This window comes from Lepidochelys olivacea (genome assembly GCF_965140295.1).
Source record: "Lepidochelys olivacea isolate rLepOli2 genome assembly, chromosome: 7".
NCBI lineage: Eukaryota > Metazoa > Chordata > Testudines > Cheloniidae > Lepidochelys > Lepidochelys olivacea.
In genome coordinates, this window is record NC_140417.1 from 41,547,509 (window position 1) to 41,568,190 (window position 20,682).

A 20,682-nucleotide genomic window follows, 5' to 3' on the forward strand; every position below is an offset into this window, starting at 1 on the left:
TATGGGAACTACTGCTGGGCACATTTACAACAGTAGAGAATGAAATTAAAACACCTATTGTGTTTTCTGGAAAAAATCCCATGACACCTTTTTGGACATATCCTAAAAATCAATCTGGCAAAGAAGATAGGCGCTGCTCTCAAACACGATTCAAACCACAGCAACATCTTAGAGAACGCATACTAGAGATACTTATTAAACCAGTATTCTTTCAGTACTGTTTTACTGTTCAGAGACAAGTTGAAAGCATACTTACCAGGTTCAGAAGAGCCCCCTGAATAAGTTTCTTCTGTAATGCTCTCTCTTTCTGTCTCTCTTGTAGAGCTGCAAGTCTCTTCTGATTATCCTGCAATTGTTTCTCCTTTTCATCTGACTCAATTGAGACAGCAATAGGAATGCAAAGCTTTTCTTTACTTTTGTGAAGACTTTTCTTATTGTTCTCACTTTCCTGAAATTTAGAGGCTGAACCTTTACTGCTTGCATCCTTCTTTGGTTTGCCAGGAAGAGATTCTGGGCTTTCCAATTCACATTTAATGTGTTTCTGTGCGACAGATAAAACACTGTCTGTGTCAGTGCTTTCCTCCTCGCTTCCACTGATACTAGTTGTGGTGCAGTCCTCACTGTCTCCTCTGTTTGCTGTTTGATCTTCTGCATGAGAATTCAAGTAGTTATTCTCTCGTAATAAAGGTGGTTTCCAAACAGGCTTTTCACTTCCACCTTCTGAGTATTGGGAATTTAACACCTTCTTGAGCTGGTTGCTGAGAGTATTTTGCTTCTTTTTCACACTTCTGTCTTCAAGTGAACATAATATGGAACTCCTAGACTCTCTGGAAGCTGAGTGTTTCCCATGACAAGAACAGTTTGGCTTTGAAACCTCTTCTAAAGATTTATTTTTCAAATCAACAAGGCTTGAGGAATTTTGGTTACATTTTCTTTTACAGCTGCAAGAACCTTCCTTGCTCATCTCCTCAAAATTCTCACTTTCACATAATGACCCTATTCCTCTGAAAGGCTGAAATTTCAAACTGGAAGTATTTTCCTTTGGCTTCTCATCATCAGCACTCTCCTCTCCCTCTAAAATGGCAGCAACTATATCTTCAGGATTAATAGATGTTTTAGTTGTAGAGGCAATTTCAATAGGCTTTGTACTATACTTGGTGTTACTAATATTACCTTCAGTTCTGCACTGACTATCCCTCTGTTTACCTGCTGTATCTCCTTCTGAAGATTCAATACTTGCAGTGGCTAATGCTTCTAACTCATGTAATGTAAGATGTAGGCGGTAACAGTTTTGCATCATGTCTTCATAATCAGAATCAGCTTCAGATTCACTTGCTTCCAGCTCTGAATCAAAACCGGTAGACCCAGACTTGCTGTCAACTCTGTTGTCCTGTAGTTCAGAAGTCAGGACTTCTGCTGTTTTGTTATGCACTGCTTTTTTGTTATTTTTGTCTCTTAACTTATCTGGTGACAACACAAAGGAATCATTTACAGAATCAAAGCTTTTGTTGTTTTTGAAAGTTTCATTCCTAACATTGTCCTTCCTTTGCATTTTCACCAGCTCAGAATCTCTTAGAATTTTAGTCTTCACACTGTTTTTATCTGGAGTTTTAGTCACAGCAATAATTTCATCTGTATCTGCTGAATCATAATCAGTGTCATTTTCAATAGTCTTTCCTTGTCTGTTACAACCCTTACTCACTTTCTTCATATTTGGATTGGTTAAAGACCAGTGAGTGTTGTATTTTAGCTCAAAATTATCCCCCACAACTTCCAAATGATCACTTTCAGATGCAGCATTTGTTTTAGCTTTCTGTATTTCCTTTTCTTTCTCTATCATTGCCCTGATTTCTTCTTCTGAATCAATATCACTGTCTGAAATGCTGTTTGTATTCCTGTTAGGCTTAACACCAGCTGCCAGGTTCTTATCCAGAAATAATTCTTTGCCTTTCATGACAATTCTATTAAGACTAGGTGTCTGAAGTAATTTAGACAGACCAGTTGATTTGGAGTTTGACATTTGGACTAATTTTGTTTGTGTTAAGTTTTCTTTTTTCAAGTGGCAACCTGGTGTTTTATTTAAATCTTCACTACTCTGTATCCTCATTTTTTTAGGTGTTTTTTTAAATTCAGGGAACTCTCCTCGTCGTTTCTTGCTTATGCTGTCATCCCCGCCTTCCAACTGCCAGGTGAGCTTGGATATGGGAACTGTGTCAGTCAAGTCTTGCTCCAGCTTTCTAAGGTTGTGGCAATATTTTGATGGGTCATATTTCATTATGTTATAGTCAGAGTTAAGGAATAAAAATAAAACCAAGGAGGCTTCCACTTTTCAACAAGTAACAACTTAAGTTATAGGGACAAGGACAATAGATGTTGTCACAGGCCATGTCTACACTACCCGCCGGATCGGCAGGTAGTGATCGATCTATCGGAGATCGATTTATCGTGTCTAGTGTAGATGCGATAAATCGATCCCCGATTGCTCTGCTGTCGACTATTACTATTCCCTGGCACTGGGAAAGGCCCAACTCCTCCAGAGAGCCTGTCTGTGTCTCAGCCTGCCTCTCAACCACTGACTATTGACCCCATCCTTTCTCTCCTGAGAATGGCTTTTAACTATTTAGTGTCCTTTTGATCTCCAGGCTCTAAACCCAGCAAAACAAGGCTTGCATCTTCATTGGAGACAAGGTATAGGATCCTCTAAGCTCATAACTCCCCCCCGTGCAGCCCCCACATTGGGTAATTGCCCTCCAGTGTTTGCTAAGAGGTTATCTATAAGTGTTGTGTTGCTTTCTTTCTTGCTCCCCCCCCCTCGCCCCCCGCAACCTCCTATTAAGCTAGATCAATACATTGCTGCAGAAGAGTCTTATAACCCAGGATATAGGAACTTCACCTTACTGACCAGGTCACATACAATGTTCATAAAATTATTACATCTGAGTATTTTTAGGGTATTATATCACAGCTCCACATCCATCATTTTTAAAGCTATGTTTTATGAACTTTTTAAGTGAGTTACATGCAACATGTACAACTATCCATCTAACTAATGCAAGTTTGTTGCAAGATTTAGGATGAAGCCACCAAGTAATCAAGCACTGGAGGAACATTTTTCTGTTTTTTTTAGCAAACGCATATTTAAAGTGAGTCCATCTGTTTTTTGCACTCTGATCCTTTCCATAATGGCGAGTGAAAGATTTGGAATTCTAATCATCAGCCAATATATACCAATTCTTTGCCAAGCATAGCATTTTAATTATCTCCACATAAGAGACAGTAACTGCACGGTGTTTTGTATCAACAATATAAAGACTTATGCAAATATCTCCTTCCCCCAATAAAGATGGTAAACAAATGAAGAAAATAATGGAACTGTATCTATGATCAGTCAGTGTTTACTAAAGCAGTAGGAAAGGATATTTTGCTTTTGTGTCTACCCTTAAGGTGAAGGATGGGTAAAACTCTGCCAAATTTACTAACGACCCAATCCTGTAAGAAAGAAAAATATACAATTATATCAGAGTGAAAAAAATAATAGGGATTAAATGTCACGAATTAAATGTTTCAGAGTAGCAGCCGTGTTAGTCTGTATTTGCAAAAAGAAAAAAGGAGTACTTGTGGCACCTTAGAGACTAACCAATTTATCTGAGCATAAGCTTCCGTGAGCTTATCACTTAATCGGATGCATACTGTGGAAACTGCAGAAGACATTATATACACAGAGACCATGAAACAATACCTCCTCCCACCCCACTCTCCTGCTGGTAATAGCTTATCTAAAGTGATCACTCTCCTTACAATGAGTATGATAATCAAGCTGGGCCATTTCCAGCACAAATCCAGGTTTTCTCACCCCCCCCTTTTTTTTTTTTCCAAAAACCACACACACAAACTCACTCTCCTGCTGGTAATAGTTCATCCAAAGTGACCACTCTCCCTACAATGTGCATGATAATCAAGGTGGGCCATTTCCAGCACAAATCCAGGTTTTCTCACCCCCCCCCCACACAAACTCACTCTCCTGCTGGTAATAGCTCATCCAAACTGACCACTCTCCTTACAATGTGTATGATAATCAAGGTGGGCCATTTCCAGCATAAATCCAAGTTTAACCAGAATGTCGGGGTGGGGGGGAGAGGGGCTAGGAAAAAACAAGGGGAAATAGGCTACCTTGCATAATGACTTAGCCACTCCCAGTCTCTCTTTAAGCCTAAATTAATAGTATCCAATTTGCAAATGAATTCCAATTCAGCAGTTTCTCGCTGGAGTCTGAATTTGAAGTTTTTTTGTTTTAAGATAGCGACCTTCATGTCTGTAATTGCGTGACCAGAGAGACTGAAGTGTTCTCCGACTGGTTTATGAATGTTGTAATTCTTGACATCTGATTTGTGTCCATTTATTCTTTTAGGTAAAGACTGTCCAGTTTGACCAATGTACATGGCAGAGGGGCATTGCTGACACATGATGGCATATATCACATTGGTGGATGTGCAGGTGAACGAGCCTCTGATATAGTGTGGCTGATGTTATTAGGCCCTGTGATGGTGTCCCCTGAATAGATATGTGGGCACAGTTGGCAACGGGCTTTGTTGCAAGGATAGGTTCCTGGGTTAGTGGTTCTGTTGTGTGGTATGTGGTTGTTGGTGAGTATTTGCTTCAGGTTGGGGGGCTGTCTGTAGGTAAGGACTGGCCTGTCTCCCAAGATTTGTGAGAGTGTTGGGTCATCCTTCAGGATAGGTTGTAGACCCTTAATAATGCGTTGGAGGGGTTTTAGTTGGGGGCTGAAGGTGACGGCTAGTGGCGTTCGGTTATTTTCTTTGTTAGGCCTGTCCTGTAGTAGGTGACTTCTGGGAACTCTTCTGGCTCTATCAATCTGTTTCTTCACTTCCGCAGGTGGGTATTGTAGTTGTAAGAATGCTTGATAGAGATCTTGTAGGTGTTTGTCTCTGTCTGAGGGGTTGGAGCAAATGAGGTTGTATCGCAGAGCTTGGCTGTAGACGATGGATCGTGTGGCGTGGTCAGGGTGAAAGCTGGAGGCATGTAGGTAGGAATAGCGGTCAGTAGGTTTCCGGTATAGGGTGGTGTTTATGTGGCCATTGTTTATTAGCACTGTAGTGTCCAGGAAGTTGATCTCTTGTGTGGACTGGACCAGGCTGAGGTTGATGGTGGGATGGAAATTGTTGAAATCATGGTGGAATTCCTCAAGGGCTTCTTTTCCATGTGTCCAGATGATGATGATGTCATCAATATAGCGCAAGTAGAGTAGGGGTCTGAGGGGACAAGAGCTGAGGAAGTGCTGTTCTAAATCAGCCATAAAAATGTTGGCATACTGTGGGGCCATGCGGGTACCATAGCAGTGCCGCTGATCTGAAGGTATACATTGTCCCCAAATGTAAAATAGTTATGGGTAAGGACAAAGTCACAAAGTTCAGCCACCCACCTTGATTATCATACACATTGTAAGGAGAGTGGTCACTTTGGGTAAGCTATTACCAGCAGGAGAGTGAGTTTGTGTGTGTGGTTTTTGGAAAAAGGAGGGGGGGTGTGAGAAAACCTGGATTTGTGCTGGAAATGGCCCACCTTGATTATCATACACATTGTAAAGAGAGTGGTCACTTTGGATGGGCTATTACCAGCAGGAGAGTGAGTTTGTGTGGTGGGGGGCAAAGGGTGAGAAAACCTGGATTTGTGCTGGAAATGGCCCAACTTGATTATCATACACATTGTAAGGAGAGTGATCACTTTAGATAAGCTATTCCCAGCAGGAGAGTGGGGTGGGAGGAGGTATTGTTTCATGGTCTCTGTGTATATAATGTCTTCTGTATTTTCCACAGTACGCATCCGATGAAGTGAGCTGTAGCTCACGAAAGCTTATGCTCAAATAAATTGGTTAGTCTCTAAGGTGCCACAAGTACTCCTTTTCTTTTTGCTAAAACAAAATGAATTCTGAATGACAGGAATACTAATAAAAGGAATCTGCCCACAGCTAGCCTTTTTGTTCTAATGATTAAAATGATTATTAAAAATGATTAGGGGACTGGAACACATGAGTTATGAGGAGAGGCTGAGGGAGCTGGGATTGTTTAGCCTGCAGAAGAGAAGAATGAGGGGGGATTTGATAGCTGCTTTCAACTACCTGAAAGGGGGTTCCAAAGAGGATGGCTCTAGACTGTTCTCAATGGTAGCAGATGACAGAACGAGGAGTAATGGTCTCAAGTTGCAGTGGGGGAGGTTTAGATTGGATATTAGGAAAAACTTTTTCACTAAGAGGGTGGTGAAACACTGGAATGCGTTACCTAGGGAGGTGGTAGAATCTCCTTCCTTAGAGGTTTTTAAGGTCAGGCTTGACAAAGCCCTGGCTGGGATGATTTAACTGGGAATTGGTCCTGCTTTGAGCAGGGGGTTGGACTAGATGACCTTCTGGGGTCCCTTCCAACCCTGATATTCTATGATTCTATTATATGTCACATTTCTGTATTAAGCCACTATGCTAATTTCTTTCTGGAAAGGAGGGAACATCTCAAATATTATATTCTCATAGTCTGTCTGTAACGTGACAATAATAGAGAGACCAAAAAAAAATCTGATTTAACCTAAGAGACACCAACCATTAACTGACTCTGCTCTCACAGCAGCTAAAGAGAAAACCCCAAGAGCAAGCTGAACACTAAAAAGGAAATTTTGAAACATCTCGTTAAATGAATACTTGTTTTATTTGCGTAAATCTTGATGTAGTCTCACTTAAACTTATCCTCTCCCTACAATATGGGCTCTAATCCTGCAACAATTTATACTCGAACTCAATGCTGAGCACTGTGAATCGTCCTACTGATCACAGGGCCCAAAATGACTGTGTTATATAAGGCAGCTCATACACAAGATGACACGTTTTATAAAAGTTCATTCTAGACATTGCTATGAACTTTAAATGACAATACACACATGCAAAGATAGCCACTCTATCCCCTCCTAAAAAACAAACTGATGTCGATGCTCTTATTTTATAAGGATAAGGATTATTTTGTACTATTCTGTCATAGCTATTCTGTCACCCTGTATGTATTGTCTCCGATAATCAAATATACAAATCTGAAGTAAACTTAATGTGAAGAAAGCTAAATAAAACTGTGCCTGATGCAGTTCTCTTAACTCAGCAGAATGGATACCCCACAACACCTTATGATCCGGTACTTCTGTTCCTGGCACTGCTTTCATATGAAAGTTCACAACTCCAGCTTCATTCAGTGATTCCAACAGATTTCCCTTGCCATCTGTATGTGGCTTTTCCTTCTTCAATCTTGCTTCTTGTCTCTCCTGTGCCAATCTGTATCAGGAGGAGCATGGTTTAAGCTTGCCACGACATAAAAGCAAAAATAAAAAAGTATCTGTGTGTAAAGCCATCATCAGCGATGGGTGGGTCTCACACTTCTGGACAACCATTCACTCTGAGCCAATGTGAAACATCTCAAAGATACGTTTTGCCAATTCCCTTTAAAACCAGGAAACCAGGAACATGGCCTCCACCCAGCTAACTTTTTTATGACGATGAATATAGCAGGTATGATAAGCATGCTGCAAATGTACCAGCATGCTATCAGTTTCAATGAAAAATAAACAAACACTGAAAGCAGCTAATGGAGAACATATAAGAAAAGGGTAAGGGAAAACTGCAAAGTGGGCAAAATAACAAGTATAAAAAATACAAAACACTGTAGTACCCAAACTATCTTCTTAGAAGTTATTTATTATTAAGTCTGTTAAAATCCCATTTACTTGGATTTGAAGTGAAAGCAATATCCAGTGGCTTTTGCAGATTCATTATAGGAGAGCATTCTTTAATTAGAACCCTCTTATAAACAAGCTCTCAAAAAATTTACTCAATATAGTATTTGACAAATATAAAGGGAAAAACTCAGGACATGTACATTTAAAGTTGGTAGGATGAATTATTCAGACACTGGTTTGTATTTTGCACAATTCTAGCAAAATTATATATATATAGGGCCCTACCAATTTCACGGCCGTGAAAAAAGCATCACGGACCTTGAAATAATTGAAATAATTCTTTCCCCATGAAATCCGATGTACCCTTGTTCTTAGGAGAGCCCCAGCAAAGAGGGTTTCTAGCTCTTGCTGGGCACCGGAGGGACAGGACTTGTCCATCTCCTGCACAGCTGCTCAGGGAGGTGTGTGACACGTTATTGACATGAACTGTGACCGTATAGATCATTGTTGTAACCAATGTCCTATAGTCGCACCAAAACTTGTACAAAGAAGGTCAAGCAGGCGTCTATAGAAAGGTTGTAATTTGCTGGTTATGATTATGCTGTCTGTATTTGTGTATCATTTTTGTATTTGAAGTTATGAATATTGGCTATGTACTTGTATCTCAATGTGTTTGTTTCTAAGTAGCCTCAGTGAAGCATTTGGTCAGCTTCTTGAGAAAGGACTATTCTCAGTAAGTGTCCAATCAAGAAACACTTAAATGACAATGGACTTTGGAGTCCAGCTCTGAAGGCAGCACAGAAATGAGGGTGGCAATTCCATGACCCCGTCAAACAGGTTTGCGACACTCCCCCACCTCCCATTTTGGGTTGGGACCCCCACGGCTACAACGCTGTGAAATTTAAGATTTAAACATCTGAAATTGTGAAATTTACCAATTTTAAAATCCTATGGCCGTGAAATTGACCATAATGGACTGTAAATTTGGTAGGGCCTTATATATATATTTTGACATTATGTGGCAAAGTAGTTCAACAAGCAACAATATACATTTGTATATTAACATTACCTGTGCAAAAAGCTTTCTTTGGCCAATTCAATTTGTAGCGTTCCACCTTTCCACCTTGTTTTATTTAAAATGGACATACCTAGGAAACAAGCATTAGACAGAAAATGCTTATTACCCATGTATATAATATTTAAGTAATGTTTTTAATCATGTCGCTTTTTGCTATATTTTACATTTTGGAGCATTATGAGACTGATCCTGCCCCCAATTAGACTACTTTGTTGATTACAGGTAGCAAATTTAGGGTCTAATATGGAAAACAAAAGACAAGATATTGTCAACATCCAAACCCTATTTTGACTAACAGTAAGTTAGCCAGTGATAAATAAACATTGAAACATTAGCAAAAACAATGAGGAGTCCTTGTGGCACCTTAGAGACTAACATTTATTTGGGCATAAGCTTTCGTGGGCTAAAACCCACTTCATCAGATGCATGGAGTAAAAAAAAACACGGCTACCACTATGAAATTGAACGATTAAATAGCTCATTCCAAATAAGGATTGAAAAATTCAGATATATCTACATTCTTAGGTTCCCTCACCACTGTATCCAGTCCTTTCACACTATCTTCAAATAGAATTTACTTTTCTTCCCCTCCTTCCCAACAGATCCTACAAGCAGTGGCAGACACATTGGCAATATTGGGAGATGGAGATTGGGAGGGAAGTCCTTATTCCATGTAAAGAGATTAAGGGAAGCACAAAGTTTTAAGATGATTCTTAATTATGTTTAAACCAGATGGCCTATCCCTAAAAAGAAGATTTCCCTTATTCTTTTTCAAAGGTACGTTATCAACCCCATTCTTCCGGTGCAGATGACTGTGCTGAAATAATCTCAACTGGTTTACTGCAGATTACACAGGAGTTGCAGTTTTGTAATGTTCATATGACTACCAGAAAAGACTGGGAATCTGTATTTCCATTCTAAGAGGGTTAAAACTGACCTCCTTAAGGAAAATAAACTTTGCTTAAGCCAACGTTCTTTATTCCCTTTCGTCTCAGTCAATTCTAATGTCATATACAAGTATCAATGTATCAAAGAGAAGAAAATATGTTTAAGATCATTTTCTAAACCTTTTCACTAAGGGGCTAACATATACACTCCACCCTCCGCCCCTAACCCACTAGGCTATTCTGATAGACCATTGCCTGTACCCCGTAACATAAAAATATAGATACTTCAATAAAATACATTATTTTCAAGAGCATCTTCCATAAACACTGATTCCTAAAATAACTGAGCTAAACAGAATTGAAGAATGAAATAGCAAATGAGAGGCGGAAATTAAGAGGTATAGATGAAGAGAAAAAACTATGTCCCTTACTTCAATGGGGGTCTGAGTAGGTTCAGGTATTTGTTACATCCTTAGTTTACAGGGATTAAAATAAACTGCAACAAATATCATTTGTGTACTTACATCTTTTAAGATCTGCTTCAGAAATGCTGATGTTGATGTAAGCAAAAGTTTTCATAGGGTTCCCTGGTCAATAATTAGAAACATTTGATTACTTTTGTATATAAAATTGTAAGTTTTTGTTTTTAAAATTGAAAACGTGTTCTCTACAGATGGTTAAGGAAAAGTAGTAGTTTTGAAATGGACGTTATTTTCCATTACTAGTTGAAGTAAAGAACAGTTATACTTCTAAAGAGCAAAATGAAAATATTACCCTGTTCATCTTTCCTGATAACAATTTCCACATCTGTAACATTTCCAAACTTGCTGAATCTTTCCTGCAGTTCAGCCTCAGAAACTGTATAGCCAAGTCCTCCAACATATAAACGTTTTAAAACTTGTTTTTTCTCCATATTAAAAAGTCAGACTGTCTCATTTAGGATGTATGTTTTATCTTTCTGTAAAAAAGGCAACAAAAAAAATCAGTATAAATGGTTTTTGTGGTTCTTGGGTGAACTGCACCTGTGATCTCTTTCTCAGTCAGTTGGTGGGCACTTCCAAGTGATGGACCTAAACCTGCACTTCTCTCACCAACCATATTAACTCAACAGGTCCAACAGGACTTGGTCCCTGCTATGAAATCTTCTCTGGGAACTGTGACCCAGCTTATTCAGAACAGAATATGATTTATTCAACAAACGGAATATATCAAGCAGAGAAAAGGAGGTTAAAATAACAAGAGTGCACTACAAGGGCTTCTGATGATCCCAATGGTAAATTGATCTAGGAGCATTTGCTGGATCATAAGGTTTAACACTAGGAACTCAGTATAAGCCCTGGTCTACACTACAGGGTCAGATCGAATTTAGCTGCGTTAGGTCGATTTAAAAATGACTGCATCCACACAACTAACCCCATTTTGTCGACCTAAAGGGCTCTTAAAATCGACTTCTGTACTTCCCTCCCCGACGAGGAGAGTAGCGCTAAAATCGACCTTGCTGGGTCAAATTTGGGGAAATGTGGATGCAAATCGATGGTACTGGCCTCCAGAAGCTTTCCCAGAGTGCTCCATTGTGACCGCTCTGGACAGCACTTTGAACGCCGATGCACTAGCCAGGTACACAGGAAAAGCCCTAGGAACTTTTGAATTTCATTTCCTGTTTGGTCAGCGTGGCGAACTCACCAGCACTCAGCAGCACAGGTGACCATGCAGTCCCCCCAGAATCGTAGAGCTTAGAAAATGTTTCTATGCTCCCCCATCATATCCATCCCTGATGTTAACGCAGATTAGGAGGCGAAAAAACGCACTTGCGATGACGTTTTCCAAGCTCATGCAGTCCGCCCGCACTGATAGGGCACAGCTGAATGCATGGAGGCATTCAGTGGCAGAGGCCAGGGAAGAATTAAGTGAGCGCCAAGAGCGGAGGCAGGATGTGATGTTGAGGCTAATGAGGGAGCAAACAGACATGATGAAGCATCTGCTGGAGCTGCAGAAAAGCCAACTAGAGCATAGACCCCCGCTGCATCCACTGTATAACCACCTACCCTCCTCTCCATGTTCCATAGCCTCCTCACCCAGACGCCCAAGAACGCGGGGTGGGGGAAGGCTCTGAGCACCCAGCCACTCCACTCCAGAGGATGGCCCAAACAACAGAAGGCTGTCATTCAAACAGTTTTGATTTGTAGTGTGGCTACAATAAGCAACGTGGCCTTGTCCTTCCCTCCTCCCCACCCCACCAGAGCTACCTTGTCCGTTATCTCATTTTTTAAAAAATTAATAAAGAAAGAATGCATGGTTTCAAAACAATAGTTACTTTATTTTGAAGGGGGGAGGATGGTTGGCTTACAGGGAATTAAAATCAACAAAGGGGGTGGGTTTGCATCAAGGAGAAACACACACAATTGTCACAGCGAAGCTTGGCCTTTCATGAAACTGGCTTTCAAAGCCTCTCTGATGCACTGCATGCCTTGCTGTGCTCTTCTAATCGCCCTGGTGTCTGGCTGCTCAAAATCGGATGCCAGGCGATTTGCCTCAACCTCCCATCCCGCCATAAACGTCTCCCCCTTAGTCTCACAGATATTATGGAGCACACAGCAAGCTGCACTAACAATGGAAATGTTGGTTGCGCTGAGATCTGACCTAGTCAGCAAACAGCGCCAGCGAGTTTTTAAACCTCCAAAGGCACATTCTACCCTCATTCTGCACTTGCTCAGACTATAGTTGGACTGCTCCTTACTACAGTCCAGGCTTCATGAGCCATGAGAGCAAGGGGTATGCTGGAGTAGGTGTGACCGCGCGGTGCTGCCGGCTGGGGAGAGCAGCCTGAGGCAGAAGCTTCCAGCTCGCATGATATTCCAGGTAGGACTGAATCTCCAAGTGGGCCCCATCCTTGCCGTGGTATGGCGTCTGCACGGGTAACCCAGGAAAAAAAAGGCGCAAAACAACTGTCTGCTGTTGCTTTCTCGGAGGGAGGGGCAACTGACAACATGTACCCAAAACCACCCATGACAATGTTTTTGCCCCATCAGGCATTGGGAGCTTAACCCAGAATTCCAATGGGCAGCGGAGACTGCGGGAACGGTGGGATAGCTACCCACAGTGCACTGCGTCTTAAGTCGATGCTAGCCACGGTAGTGAGGACACACTCCGGCGACTTAATGCGCTTAGTGGGGACACACATAATCGACTGTATAAAATCAATTTTTAAAAATCGACTTTTATAAAATTGACCTAATTTCATAGTGTAGACATACCCTAAGTGACCAAGAAAACCTACAGTTGATAATACTATACATTCTTCTGACATATCAGTCCTAAGCAGACTGTATGTGTAAGAGTTGTTTTTGACAAACATACCATAATTAATCAGGTGCTCAATTTGCCCCACCTGTTCGTTTTAAACATTTTATAGAACGTTTAATAAGTTTAAAGACATAGTATCAGAAAGCACTCCTCTTTGTTCCTTTTGTGGGAAAAAGCCAAATATTTTTATAACACAAAGGAAAATAGCTTAAGTATCTTACATTATTGTTCTAATTAACAGCTAAAATTACCATAATTGAAAAACATGAGAAGAAAAGTCTCTTTCCAGTTTGTTTAAATTGTGCATTTGACAGCACTCTGTATGATAAATCAGTCAATTCCATCATTTGTGTCTGGGTCTTTCACAGAACAGTGGAGAGAAAAACATGTGAAAGAATAGTAAAATGTAACTGGAAAACAAAACAAACAAAACCCACCATCAGGAGCCTCCGGGCAGAAGCAATATCTGAATTACTTTTAATTTTAGATATCAGATTAATATAGCAAACCAATTACCCGATTATATTAGATGACTTTGCTATGAATTTATTAGCGCTAGAATAACTAAAATTAGCCTCTAAATCCATATTTAGCCACCTAAATGAAAGTAAGCTGATTTTCACACATGCTGGGCACTTATGGATAACCCCATGTTAGTTACAACAGTATTTGTGGGTACTCAACATCTCTGAAAATAAGGCCACTTGTATTTAAGTGCCTAAATATAAGCATATTGGATGAGATACTGGTCCATCTAGACCCAACTCCTCTGATAGTGGCCAGCAGCAGATGCTTCAAAGAAGGTGCAAGAAACCCTGGCAAGAGTAATTATTGATTATTGAATAACATGCCCATTGGAGAAGTTTCTTTCTACAACCCTTGGTTAGAGAACGGTGCTCTTAACAGTTAATGTTCCTGCCAAACACTAAACTTAAAAAACTCCACACTCATATAGGGGAGGATAGTCTCATTGTCACTAGAAATATCCTATTACTTTTTTTCAACACCCTGGAGAAATGTCCAGTCCTGTAAGTTATTTCGAAGAGTCTATTAGGCTAATAATGCACCAAATAAAAAACTTTTCCTTTAATCAGTTTTTAGATTTGCTGCCATTCAATGTTATGGAATGTCCATTATATTCAGAACGCTCAGGGTTGACACATAGGGCCACTAATACAAACTGTGTTTTTTATCATTAGCGTCAGAAAAAAACAGGTACGTGTGTGCGTGTGAGAGAAAACTACACATCTATCCAAACATCAGAGGTAACACAACCTTCAGTTGTACGAGTTTCGCCGAATTACTTTCACTACATTGTGCCAACTTTGAACTGGAAAAAAAAACAACAGTCTGGGAATGGGGGGGGGGGGCACGGCTCGGGCCCCCACAGCCCGGGAATGAGGAGGGTGGGGAGCGCCGGGGGTAAAAACAGAGACAGGGGCCATCCATAGCCCCGGGACGGAACAAGCCCCCCAGGCCCCTTTCGGTCTCGGTGGCTTCTCTACCGGGACTTCTCTCCACAGAGCCTCCCAACACGGGCCCCAGACTCCTGACCAGGTCACCGCAGCAGCCTTGACCTCCGAGCTAGAGGTTCAGCCACCCGCCGAGGAGATCTCCCAGATTACACTGATCCTGGGCGGATACACAACGGGTTCACATACCGCACATGTCAGCCAGGAAACACAGCGACCTCTTCCTCACGCACACGCGTTTCCTGCGTGCGGCTCTATTCACGCCCCCTCCCGCTTCCGGGACACACTGGAAAACAGGGTTCCTCGTGCCTAGAGCCCCCACCACTTCCGTCAAAACCCCATTCGCATACAGCAACCGCCAGCGGTTCACTGTTCCCGACCGGCCGGGTATAGTTGGCACACATCTCTGGCTCGCGCAGGCCGTGCTTGGGCTCATCCACAGGGACCAGAACGCGGGGGTATCGCTCAGGCCAGCGCCCGGAAAACAAACAAAAACTAACTAACTAAGCAACCAACCAACGAAGGCCGGGGCTCGTTGCCCGGAGACTCGGCGTTAGAGTCGAGTGGGGCGTGTGACTGGCTCCCTGGCCGGCTGTGTGCGTGTGGCCTGGGAAAGGTGACCTGGGCTGCTCCGGTGGTATCGCCCGCAGGGCAGCGGCGGGCGTTCGTTTGGGCGGGCGGTTCGAAGCGTCGGCTCCAGAGCGCAGGCAGCGCGGATTCCGCGGCCTGAAGGGACAAGACAGCCGGTGAGGCTCAGCCCCCTGTGGTGCTGTCATCACGCTCCCTGCCGGTGGGAGTCAAGTCTTGCCCTCTGTCCTCTCAGGGGGAGGCTGGGGTGGGGGAAGGTTTGTTCAACTGGGGCTGAAGCGGTGAATTTGTCGTGAAAGAGGCGCTAGGGCTGCAGCAATTAGGTGTCTGGCGCTCAAGCAATTCTTTTTTTATATTCATAACTGATGCAGCAAGCCCAGAGGTGCTGGGGCGATGCACTGCCAAGCCCAGAGGTGCTGGGGGCTCTGCCCAGGCAAGCGCTGACACAGATTAACCACTGGATAGCAGGGTACTTAACAGTTGGTTCCTCCCTCACTCAATGAGGAATCTTACAGTTCGTGGAGGGCTCTGCCTCCTCCTTTCTGATCATATTGGGTTCCTGGTGCCTGAGTGGGAAGCAGCGTCTGATCAGCAAGGGACAGACCTGAAGCCTTCTCTGTCCCACTATCAGGAGCCAAGTGCAGTGGTCGGAAGAAGGGTCTGCTGCCAGAGGGAGCTGGCCCCCTTTCTCCTCCTTGGAGCCTGGTCTGTCTGCCTGCCTGAAAACAAGCAACCAATGCAAAATGTCTGTGGGATTTCCCTGAGACTCGGGCCTGCATCCTCCTCACCCCTAGCCATTTGTGGTTTTGGCTCCCAGGGCTGGGAGCTAGGCACTTATATATTTTCTTTTGGGTTTATGAGTTAAGAGACTCCTATCTTTGATTATCTGTATCTGATAGTTATTTGAATATATAGTAGATAAACATCAAAAAGAAAAATGACCTTTCTGGGTGCTGTGTATTCTAAGAGCAATATTTTTAGACTTCAACATTACAAATCATTTATCTTATTTTCTTAAAAATTTTGAGTGGTAGGCTATTCTGTGATCAGACCCCTTGAAATTGTGCAGGGAGGACAGTGTAGGTGTTAGAGAGCAAACACTTAACTTCAGGAATTTGTATCAGATGGTATATGAAAGACAAATATTTAGACTTCATAAACGTACATCCTGCTAATGATTTGGAAACTTAAGCATTTAAAAAATTGTGGTTAGTTTTCTTAAAATAAATATGTACATTGTGTTTTATTCTCATTTTGAGTCTTCTGTTTTGAAGACGTGCTCACACATCCAAAGTGCATACTTATATCTGAAATACATTGTGTGCTGTACACTAATAGAGAAAATCTTTCTTTTTAAACATAAGCAGAGAACATACACATCTGTTTCTGGAAAATGTAAACATTAAACTGTTTTGTTGTATTCTCAAATATGATGTGCCCAGTTTATTTCTGGTGTGCAACTACATTAACATCAGAATTAATTCACCCAGTGTGTGTGTTACCTCTGCTGACCTTGCAGCCCTTATGAGAAACAAACACAGCTTGGCAGGCAACAGAAATGTTTTGGTTTAGAGAGTGTTGTGCTGTGTTTAGGAAACAAACTGTTGGTAAACAGCGCTATTAATATAGGTTCAGTACAAACAGAAACATATGTAGACAACAAAGGACTAGGTTTGAAAGAACACAATTGAGATAAAACAATTAAAAATTCCAATAAAAATTAAATTCACAATTTTTATCCATATTGAGTTTTGTAATTGCTACAACTATCTTTCAAATTTATAAATCCTGAATTTGGTGCGTAAGAAGCTGGCGAAATCTTCAGTTTTTCCAGAAATTAAACTGCTTTTGTATGTGGACACTTCCATTGTATCTTTGTTGCCTGCTGCTGATTTGATGGACACTCTATTATAAGAGTCAAATACTGAAGTAGTTTCTTCAGTTCAGAGACTACTTAGAGCTGTGAACTGTTCACATCTCAACATTGTTGCCATATTTGATGTAGGTCTTCTATCAGTTGTTACTGCTGATTTAAATATTTTGCCACAGTATAGCAACTTAATGTGCTTAACCACCCACTCCCTTCCCTGCCATTGGGGTGAAATCTTGGATCTGTTGAAGTCCATCACAAAACTTCAGTTGACTTCAGTAGACCCAGGATTACACCTCTGGATTTGGAACCTACCATGAAATCTGTGTATTTAAATGAGACCAGTATTAAATTCAGTGGAAATTAAAAGCGTCATAGGGAATTACCAATTATTTCCTACAGGGTTGTGTATTTGTTGCATTAGGTTTTATTATACCCTTTCATGAAAAATCCTGTATGAGGAAAGAACACACAAGTTAGAACCTTCATCAGGTTGTCGTCTCCTCCACTCACTTCTTGCTCTGTGTTAGCCCAACTCATAGGGTGGCATAAGAGTTGGAAGCTGTTGTACGGGAATTTATTATGCTTTCAGCAGGATTAACTGCCATCTGTTGTTTTTTTTTTTTTTTGCTTATAAAACAAACACCTAATGACAGCATGCAGCCTAGAAGGAACAGACATTATGCATTGATGTGTCCCTAATTGTAGAATGTTCCAATCCCCAATCTTAGAGTGATTCCAAGAGGGGTTTCTGTGGAGTCTTAGGGGACTCAGTTTGTTCCCATTTCTGATAGCACCATAGATTTTTTTCCACTTAAGTATGGGCCTGATCCTGTGCCTGTTGAAGTCAATGGCAAAACTCCCACTGATTTCAGTTATGCAAGACTCAACTCATTTGCTTTCCTTTAAACCTCATAGTAGAGGGGAACATATGGCTCAGTATCTACAATTCCTTTGATTTTAATATTATTCTGTAGCTAGTTTAACATTAAAGTTTGTCAAATATGTATTTGTTAGTCAAAAACACTCGTATCTAAAATATTTAGTTTTCAGAATTGGTAAGCTGTGTGAGCTGACTCATGTAATCTTTTTAAAAAGGGGAGAGAGAAACTTTAATATTGTAGTGCTATATATTTCATGGTTTTTGAATCAATAAATAGGATCAAACATTAATAGTGTTAAAATGAATATACTTATTTACAAAATTTTGTATCATTTTAGTAACATTGAATCTGAGAAATGGAGAGTGACATTTATCAAGTTTATGAAGATGAAATTCATTCTTTGGAAGAAGAAATTGAAATGTTAACTCAAAAGTTTGAAAACAAACAAGAATCTACATTTTATTCTGATGAAGAGATACAAATATCAATGTATGTATTTTATATGTTCAGATTAATTTTGGTTTTTGAATGTGTTCAGCATTGTTCTTGTCCACCCTCATTCATGCTGTTTCATAAAGTAAACATTTTAGCAATAAAAGAATCAGAAGTATTGAGAAATGCACTTGGTAGTTTAGTGGTGGCTGAAGTGTAGCCTTCAGAAGTTTGCAGTGTGACCTGTGGCTGCCTTCTTTAATATGGAGGTACAACCTGTGGAGTTCACAGATTCTATCATGCACTGCTCTGTGCCTACTCTCTGTTGCATGCTGCACCTCTGTATTAAAAATGAGGACAGCAGTGATTTGCTATATTAAATTTTATGTTGGGATCCTGACAAGTTGCTAATTTTTTGACTCTGATTTAAATCTATAATTACAAAGTAAAATAATCTTCTTGAAGCAAATGGGGTTTTTTTGATTATCCTAACTGGAAAGATGCAGATAAGCTGCCAAAACTCATTTTACTGAATGCTCCTGTGTCAATGTGAGAGCTTTCCATAACCACTAGCCTGTTGGTACATGGCAGGGAACATAAAGTATTTACATGGAATAGAACTTACATGAGTAGTGCCACTGAATTCAAAGTATAACTGAAATCATAAGACATTTCTGAATCACCTTCATAGATCTACATGTTAGAGCAACTCTTTTTAAAAGGTTTCTCTGTGCCCTGGTGATTGCTAATGGATCTTTTCAATTCTAGAAAATCACTCCAAGGAGAATCTAAACTACATGAATCTCCACCAGATCTGAAAGCTGAACTGGATTGTTTAGAATCTGACCTCTCTTTTTTAATGAAATTTACTGGCATTTGGTTCACAAATTACTCCAAGGAAACAGTGGAAAAAGGTAAGCATTTGGTTGCCTATTAGTAACATTGCAAGCATTTTGTCACAGTTTGTTTGCAGTTGCAGATTATAATTCAGCATTCAACATTTGCAGAAAAACTTGTGCTCTGAAATGATAAAACACTAGCACAGTAATTGCTGGTAAATGGAATTCTGTGATGTTTATACATATTGCCAAATTATTCTTGGTTTTACACTCAATGGTATTAAAAGGTTATAACAGAAGACAGAATGTTGCCAATATATCTATCGCTGGAGATACACTGAAGATCTAATTTGACTTTCTAATCCATTTGGTAGGAAAGTTTTTCACTTACATGGTTAATTGCATGATTTATATTGTGTATAACATTGCCCACTCTTCAAGTTTATAGCTTAATATTGTTTTTGCTAATGGGGAGACAGAATAATTATTGAATGTGATCAGAAATCTAAAATATTTTAACCTACTTTATAGCTGGAAACAAAACTATACAGAAGCACAGATTGTCAGGAAATTGCTATTCACTGCCTTTTCAGATGGAATTTCATCTTCTAGAAATACAGGTAATGACAAGATATTTCTATGGGCGGGGGAAATCCAAATGGTTATGGATGTGTATTTGTCATGATAGAAGAAATCTGAACTTTTGGAATGGGTACTGTCACAGTCCTGGCTGAGTCCCCCGGTGGACAGTCCACTGGTCTGTTATAATTGGGTCCGCCTTTGAATCCTACATGCATCAAATCCAGCTGCATTTGCAAAGTCTAGTCACTGCTTCCATTTGAGGGTCTCCTAAGACAGTCTCCTGGTTAGGCCTCTTGTCTGGCACCCTTACTGGGATGAGGGTCTCTGCAGTCCCACTGCGATAGGACCCAAAATTCACGTTGAGACCTTCCTAACTTCTCCAGCCACTTTGTACATTCTTCCAGACATCCACCTAGCTGTGGTTGCTCTTGTTTACAGTTCCTTTGTCAGGGACCACATGGTTGTTCAAGCAAGGAAAACAGGTTCTCCAAAGAAACTACTTAAAATAGACATTTTACTATGAGTGCTTTGCCTGCCCAGGGACATTCAGATTTAAACTGGATTAAGTTACAGCAAACTAATTCCACTTTACTCCTGAATGAAAGCATCTACAGGGGTGTGTGTGTGTGGGTGATGGTGGTGGAAACGTTTATTTTATGCACATTGATTTCATACCTTTTAGCTGATTCACCTTAACTTACCTGAGTGTCCCCTATGTGGACATGCTCTTAGCATAAAAGAATTACAGATCTATGCAAAGCAATAGATGCCTGAATGCAATCCCGCCCTTAGAGTTCTTACCATTCCTGAGAGTTCTTGGGATTGATCAGTGTTGGAGGTAGACAAAGCCTCTCCTGCCTCCACTCCAGCTGTGATGTCTGTTTCTATTGATGGGATGGACTGCTTGCTTGGAGAGCATGTCCGTTTTAAAAGCAGTCTATGACAACTTTTCTCAAAAAGAAAAGGAGTACTTGTGGCACCTTAGAGACTAACCAATTTATTTGAGCATAAGCTTTCATGAG

At 40.8% G+C, this 20,682-nt stretch overlaps 2 protein-coding genes across 4 annotated transcripts in view; one reads left to right on the top strand and one right to left on the bottom strand.

The window, feature by feature from the left end:
- NOL8 (nucleolar protein 8) overlaps window positions 1–14,743 on the bottom strand; it is a 31,846-nt gene extending 17,103 nt beyond the window's left edge. Inside the window, exons 1-7 of one of the 2 annotated variants that reach the window (XM_084634779.1) lie at window positions 14,655–14,743; window positions 10,465–10,648; window positions 10,215–10,277; window positions 8,795–8,873; window positions 7,177–7,324; window positions 3,418–3,489; window positions 257–2,275 (exon numbers count right to left, since the gene is read on the bottom strand). In XM_084634779.1, coding sequence (XP_084490905.1) covers window positions 257–2,275; window positions 3,418–3,489; window positions 7,177–7,324; window positions 8,795–8,873; window positions 10,215–10,277; window positions 10,465–10,603 — 2,520 coding nt within the window. In that variant the 5' untranslated portion in view covers window positions 10,604–10,648; window positions 14,655–14,743. Of the gene's footprint in view, window positions 1–256; window positions 2,276–3,417; window positions 3,490–7,176; window positions 7,325–8,794; window positions 8,874–10,214; window positions 10,278–10,464; window positions 10,649–11,498; window positions 11,623–14,654 lie in introns of those variants that run through there. The other variant, XM_084634780.1, reaches the window with a different exon arrangement.
- Window positions 14,744–14,863: 120 nt separating this feature from the next.
- The window catches only part of CENPP (centromere protein P), a 318,318-nt gene continuing 312,499 nt past the window's right edge, over window positions 14,864–20,682 (top strand). The window contains exons 1-4 of one of the 2 annotated variants that reach the window (XM_084635190.1): window positions 14,864–15,255; window positions 18,145–18,296; window positions 19,008–19,153; window positions 19,610–19,698. In XM_084635190.1, coding sequence (XP_084491316.1) covers window positions 18,163–18,296; window positions 19,008–19,153; window positions 19,610–19,698 — 369 coding nt within the window. In that variant the 5' untranslated portion in view covers window positions 14,864–15,255; window positions 18,145–18,162. The remainder of the gene's footprint in view (window positions 15,256–18,144; window positions 18,297–19,007; window positions 19,154–19,609; window positions 19,699–20,682) is intronic. The other variant, XM_084635189.1, reaches the window with a different exon arrangement.